General features: G+C 38.3%; 1 protein-coding gene across 3 annotated transcripts in view; it reads left to right on the top strand.

Moving 5' to 3' along the window:
• Positions 1 to 7341, top strand: part of dennd5a (DENN/MADD domain containing 5A) — a 74827-nt gene that overhangs the window by 21931 nt on the left and 45555 nt on the right. For 2 of the 3 annotated variants that reach the window (XM_056265775.1, XM_056265773.1), the window contains exons 2-3: positions 3793 to 3864; positions 4435 to 4544. In XM_056265775.1, coding sequence (XP_056121750.1) covers positions 3793 to 3864; positions 4435 to 4544 — 182 coding nt within the window. The remainder of the gene's footprint in view (positions 1 to 3792; positions 3865 to 4434; positions 4545 to 7341) is intronic. The other variant, XM_056265774.1, reaches the window with a different exon arrangement.

A 7341-nucleotide genomic window follows, 5' to 3' on the forward strand; every position in this document is an offset into this window, starting at 1 on the left:
TGTATTTTTAATAGAATAATGTTTATGCGTGGTTATTGAAAAAAATAAAAATGAAAGTTGCTGAAATAAGACCACAAAACACATATTGATTATTTCTTCACAAGACTTTTGAAAATTGTATCACATAGCCTAGAATATTTGCTCCAAAACTATGTGAGAATCATCCTGACTACTCATTCAGATAAGTCAATAAAGTCTTTTACATTTTTAATGACGTGTTTTGTTTGAGAAAGCTTTATGCAGGAGGCTTGATCTCTCATTAATATGTATGGCATTCCACACCTGAGAAAGACAAAGACCCTCCCATAATGGCCCTATTAGGTGCTATCAGGCCATATCATTACAGGAGCCTTGCACAAAGAATGAGGAGATTTAAAAAAGAATGGCTTTTAGATTGTTTGGATATTATAAGGAAAATACAGGGTGCATACGTCTGGACACTTCTATCACACACCCTTCACCATATAGACATGGTTTTATTTCAGTTCAAAGTTAGAGTTGGAAACATCTTGAAAAGAAAATTGTCTTTCTCCATAAATGTCTTAGTTTGATCATACATATTTCAAAGTTGAGGATTCATTATTTTGATATAGCTTGAACAAACACTATAACATCTTAGTTGATTAGTTTATTGACAAAACATACTATATATTTAACATATGAGCAGAAACTCCTAAAAAAGCTTATTTGATGTCTATTTTAGAGTAAAAACTTTATCCAAAACGAGTCAACGAAATGTTGTCTGTTATTTAGTCTGTAACAGTGCGTATCTGTGCGTTCATTCATTCATTCACACACACACACACAAACTGTGTGACACAAACATGATTCACATTTAACAGTATGCTATTTTTCCGTTTACAGACACTACGTTATTCTATATCGCGATTAGAACAAAGCACTTGCAAAAAACACTTACTTCTCAGCTGAATCTGTTCATCCTCGAAGTGAAAATAACCCAGTGGTAAATGTCCCAGGATTGTTCCACATATAGCCGCGCAAGACGACAGTAGATTAATCTGACTAAAAAATAATGTGTGTTTTCAGAGTTTATGGGCGTTAACGCGTCTCAATGTGTTGCTTCACATATTTGCGTTTGAATAGCGCGTGCTCTCCGTGGGCGTGTCACATTACCACAGATAATCAGCTGAGAGAACGATAATGAGATGGGCTGACACGTCTCTCTTTTTATATAGATGACATAAACGGAGAATAATAATTTTAGTTTTGAATCGGATCATTTAAAAGTACAAACTCAAATGATTTAAAAGATATATTGCTTATGGCTGGGTGAATAGTATTAGCTGAGTTGTGTTGAAGATTAGAGACGTGCTCCAGAAAAAAAGTTCACGGTGACCGAGAGGCAGAACGCACACCCTGTTTATTTTCTTTATTTTACAAAAGCACAATATTTTATTTCGATTGTATGTGGGCACATAAAAAAGTAGACATTTAACAGATTATTTTCTCATATTTCTTAACTCTATATGAACAGAAATGATGGTAGTACTTTAAGTCTATTTTTCTGCTATGTGAAAAAAAACGAGCAAAACGCGCCGGCGCGTTTCTGGTCCCCAGAGGGTTAAAGGTCATAATGAAATTGCAGGAATCTGTTATTTCACTTTGAAAAAGTTTTTTTTCCCCCTTTAGCTAGCACATGTTAAACGTTTGGAAACATTAATTTTTTTATGTTTTTGAAAGAAGTTTTATGCACACTAGGGCTACATATATTCAATTAAAAATACAGTAAAAACAGTAATATTGTGAAATTATTATTATTATTATTACAATTAAAAAAAAAAGTTTTTCTGTTGTAATATATTTTATAATATGTAATTTATTCCGGTGATCATTACTCCAGTCATCAGTGTCACTTGATCCTTCTATATGATGATTTGCTGCTCAAGAAACTTAATTTTTTATTATTATTATTATTATCAATGTTTTTTCTGCTTAACATTTTTTTGTGAAAACAATACCATTAACAAATTTGTGCTAAGTTTTAAAGGTAACACTTTACAATAAGGTTTCATTATTGAACATGAACTACACTTCTACAGCATTTATTAATCTTTGTTAATGTTAATTTCAACATTTATTAATACATTATTAAAATCAAAAGTTGTATTTGTTAACATTAGTTAATGCACTGTGAAATAACATGAGCAAACAACGAACAGCTGTATTTTTTTATTAAATAACGTTAAAGATTAACAAATACAGTAACAAATGTTGTTCATTGTTTAGTTCATGTCATGTTTAATACATTAACTAATGTTAACAAATCAAACCTTATTGTAAAGTGTTACCGATTTAAAAAAAAAGACAGAAATTAATACTTCTATTCATCAAGGATGCATTAAATTGATCAAAAGTGACAGTGAAGAGATTTATAACGCTAAAGGTTTTAAATGCTTTAATGAATACAGTTAATAAATGCAAATCAAATCCGGTTCATTGAACTTAATATTCATCAAAGAATTCTGAAAAAAGTGTCACAGTTTCCACAAAAATGTTAAGCAGCACAACTGTTTTGAAAATTGATGATAATAGTAAGAAAGTCTTGAGCTCAAATCACCATATATATTGATATATGATATAGGATAATATTGATTTCTGAAGGATCATGTGACACTTAAGACTGGAGTAATGATACTGAAAATACAGCTTTGATCACAGGAATAAATTACATTTTTAAATATATTAAAATAGAAAACAGTTATCTTAATTTGTAATCATTTTTCACAATATTACTGTTTTTATTGCATCTTTGATCAAATATGCAGCCTTGGTGAGCATAAGGGACTTCTTTCAAAAACATAAAAAAAATTTTTTTTGTTGTTTCCAAACTTTTGACAGGTACTGTATTTCTTGTAGTGACAGTTAAAACCTTAATAATAAAACTAGTTAACATCTCCACAACAATGGGCGAAACACAACGGATGTTTCAAGACATTAAGTGAGACAAATTACATCTTGGCATGTTGTCTGAAAACATTTAAAATTTAAAGGGGTCATGAACTGGCTTTTTAATTTTTTTTATATTGTTGTCTGAGGTCAACTTATGACGTTCGCTTGGTTTTTACATTCAAAAACATCAAAATGAATAAGTAATAGGCTATTTTCTACCCTAGTTTTGAGCCTAGCTCAAAAACGCACGGTTTTTATGGGCGTCTCGCATTGAAGACTCGGAAGTAAACGCCCACTGCTGTGAGTGGATAACAGTTTTGCATATTATAATGAGTTTCGTGTAATGCGCGAATCGGTGGGCGGGGCTAAACCGTCCGTGTTGAAGTAGGCGTTGATCATCTTCTGCGGGGGTGGTGTTTTATCCTCTTTGTCGTCATAGTTCCCCACTTTGAAAAACGAGTCGTTTGCTGAGCCTGGTGTCAATAAAAGCTTTTATTGGACTAACAAGGACGTTTTCAGTTCTGACACTTACAGGATATTCTTATAATATGATGACCTCTTAGATTTCTCAGTTCATCACCCCTTTAAAACTTTTCTTATTTGGTGTGAATTTAATTTGACATTTTACAAATATTTTAAACATGAAATCAAAATGGTTTTAAATGTATATTTATTTATTAAATTAAAAGTTATTGATTTAACAACATTTAAATAAGATATAAATATGGCTTAAACTTTATTTTGAAATTAATACATTGATTTCCTAATTTAATTTTTTAAGCGGCACTCCTAGTCCTAGCGCTCCATAATGAATGGTGTTCTCTATGAGAAACGAGTGAGTAATACTAAGTGATTAATTACACTGTTTTATCTGTTGTGTAGCTTTATGCCAGTATATACAGTCTACTAGATTCAGTGATGGCGCCAGAGGAAAGTTGGCGAGTGCAGACGAAGGTAACCCTCATCCCAACCTCCAATGCTCCTGTTTGTATCACAATCAACCACAGCTCGGCCTGTGCCCGCTAACCTTTAACCTTTCCACGCACTTCTTTCACAGCACCGCTGTTTGTTCGTGTGTGAGATGGCTCGTGGTCGGGGTAGTTTGGGATCACCTGTTTTCCTGCCCTTTTCCCCTTCAACTCCATTTCCTATTCCTCTCTCAGCAGCAGAAACTTATTAGCACTCCAAACGTTTTGCTTTGGTGAACTTTGGCCAAGGTTTCGCTGTAACTCCTTCACTTGGAATGATTTTCATGGCACGTTTTTCCAATGCGTGTTCCGACACTTTTCTGCTTCAACTGTTCTGGCACTTTTTTTTGGCTTTGACTCAGTTTGATTTTCTGTTTTTATGTCTGTTTTTCGCAACGTTCTAGACCAGTGTCTTCCTCCAGAAGAAATAAGAATATCAGTGGTTTGGTTTGCTTGAATTGCCGTGAAGGTTTGAAGATAGTTTTTTGAAAAAGAGCTTATCTTTCTTTGTCTTTGTCTTTTTCTTTTTCCTTTTCTCTTTCTGTCCGAATCTCAGGTGAAAATTTTGAGCAGAGTCCACTGCGGAGAACTTTTAAATCTAAAGTTCTTGCGCACTATCCCGACAATGTGGAGTGGAACCCTTTTGACCAGGATGCAGTGGGAATGGTGAGTAAATAGTCAAGTCATCTTCATTTATATAGTGCTTTTAACAATGTAGATTGTTCCAAAGCTGCTTTACAGTGATAATAGGAAATTCAAGTCACAGAGATTGTTTTGGCTTTATGGCAGCTCTAGAATAAAGTTATTTTCCAGCTAAAGTTAGTTTTGATTGATTTACTTCCGCCGCAACGATCATTAGTTATTAACTTAGGGGCCGCTAACACGACACCGTTTTAACAGAAACCTCTTAAGTTCTCTCTACACAAACTTTAAAAACGTGAACATGTGAGAACGCTGACGGCGTGCACATGCGTATTAAGAGTTCATTCTATAGGTATGCGCGTTTGAATGTATGTGCACAGGCATGTAGTCCTTCCCTAAAAAACCAACCCTCAACAAACTACTTGTCTGGCCTTAATTTATAATACAGAATTGTATCACTTCGGCGTTGCCACGCTAACCGGAATTATCCAGACAACGATCTGTACAGAGGTAAAGGGAAGGAGGCCTTTACAGGGAGAGACTAGTGACACTTCAGGACTGCGTTGTCGTCGCGTCCAGACACAGGTCCTTCATCAGATCTGGAGTGTGAGTGTGAGTGTGTCCAGACGCAGGTCCTTCATCAGATCTGGAGTGTGAGTGTGAGTGTGTCCAGACGCAGGTCCTTCATCAGATCTGGAGTGTGAGTGTGAGTGTGTCCAGACGCAGGTCCTTCATCAGATCTGGAGTGTGAGTGTGAGTGAGTGTCCAGACGCAGGTCCTTCATCAGATCTAGTGTGAGTGTGAGTGTGTCCAGACGCAGGTCCTTCATCAGATCTGGAGTGTGAGTGTGAGTGTGAGTCCGGACGCAGGTCCTTCATCAGATCTGGAGTGTGAGTGTGAGTGTGAGTCCGGACGCAGGTCCTTCATCAGATCTGGAGTGTGAGTGTGTGTGGGTCCGGACGCAGGTCCTTCATCAGATCTGGAGTGTGAGTGTGAGTGTGAGTCCGGACGCAGGTCCTTCATCAGATCTGGAGTGAGTGTGAGTGTGAGTCCGGACGCAGGTCCTTCATCAGATCTGGAGTGTGAGTGTGAGTGTGAGTCCGGACGCAGGTCCTTCATCAGATCTGGAGTGTGAGTGTGTGTGTGTCCAGACGCAGGTCCTTCATCAGATCTGGAGTGTGAGTGTGAGTGTGAGTCCGGACGCAGGTCCTTCATCAGATCTGGAGTGTGAGTGTGAGTGTGAGTCCGGACGCAGGTCCTTCATCAGATCTGGAGTGTGAGTGTGTGTGTGTCCAGACGCAGGTCCTTCATCAGATCTGGAGTGTGAGTGTGAGCAGGGCTTGACATTAACACCCGCCAACCCGCCAAATGCGGGTGGATTTTGCTCGTGGCGGGTAACACAGTCACTTCAACTAGCCACTTTGGCGGGTTGAATAATTGTAGTCTTTTCAAAAGGCATCTGAAGCGCACTGGCTGCGTGGCGTGCGCGTCTCAGCTGCGTGGTGTGTCCGTTTTTATTTCGGCTCCCATGTTAACAGGTTAGAACTTGCACACTGCCTGCGTGACGCGCGTCTCGAGCCGCGCCGAAAACGCGTGCATGCTAGAAAAAAAACCGACGCCTATTTCTCACGCGACACGCAAGCCTGTTGGAAGCGTTTCCAGGCTAAATAGAATAGGAAAATATGTCATGTTGACACGAACACATATTAATAAATGGCATTTTTATGTTTGAAAGTCCATAGGTTTTGGCAAATGCAGATATAATTTAAAAAAAATCAAATATTGCACCTGTCAATACAGAACGAAATATTCTTATAGCCTATTTTGCCGTCTATGCTGCAACGCCCGAATCCCGAGATAGCCCTCCATGTACGTTACCAGCAGACACCAGTCAGACACGTTTCTGCTGTGCAAAGACACAGAAAACGCAACTTGTAACAACGAATTTCCCATCGGGGCTCAATAAAGTAATTCTGATTCTGATATTTAAACAGACAGTGTTTCTAATGCTAAAGGTTTTTTCAGTTTAGTTTTTTATATTTTTTTATTAATCTTCTACATCCATGCACCACTTTTATTATGCAATAAGAAGCTATGTCTTCATCTTAATACATGGTTTTAAAGGAGCTTTACACACAACCTTATCAGAGCTAATGATAATGACCTGTATTGTTATACCTAGTCTTGATTTGCGTGTGTACAGTGGTTTTACATTTAAAAGGGTTGTAAATCTAGTTCAAGTAAATTTTAGCACGCCATAGTCAACTTTAATCAGGTAATTTCACAACAACAAAAATGTGGCTAGTAAAAATGCTGTGTGGCTAGTAACTTTGGAAAACCACTAGCCACATTGGCTAGTGAGCAAAAAAGTTAATGTCAAGCCCTGAGTGTGAGTGTGAGTCCGGACGCAGGTCCTTCATCAGATCTGGAGTGTGAGTGTGAGTGTGAGTCCGGACGCAGGTCCTTCATCAGATCTGGAGTGTGAGTGTGTGTGTGTCCAGACGCAGGTCCTTCATCAGATCTGGAGTGTGAGTGTGTGTGTGTCCAGACGCAGGTCCTTCATCAGATCTGGAGTGTGAGTGTGAGTGTGTCCAGACGCAGGTCCTTCATCAGATCTGGAGTGTGAGTGTGAGTGTGAGTCCGGACGCAGGTCCTTCATCAGATCTGGAGTGTGTGAGTATGAGTGTGAGAGTGTGTGTGTGTGTGAGTGTCCAGACGCAGGTCCTTCATCAGATCTGGAGTGTGAGTGTGTGTGTGTCCAGACGCAGGTCCTTCATCAGATCTGGAGTGAGTGTGAGTGTGAGTCCGGACGCAGGTCCTT

The sequence above is a fragment of the Rhinichthys klamathensis genome, unplaced genomic scaffold, assembly GCF_029890125.1.
Source record: "Rhinichthys klamathensis goyatoka isolate OS25496 unplaced genomic scaffold, OSU_Roscu_1.1 h1tg000240l_1, whole genome shotgun sequence".
Taxonomy (NCBI): Eukaryota; Metazoa; Chordata; class Actinopteri; order Cypriniformes; family Leuciscidae; genus Rhinichthys; species Rhinichthys klamathensis.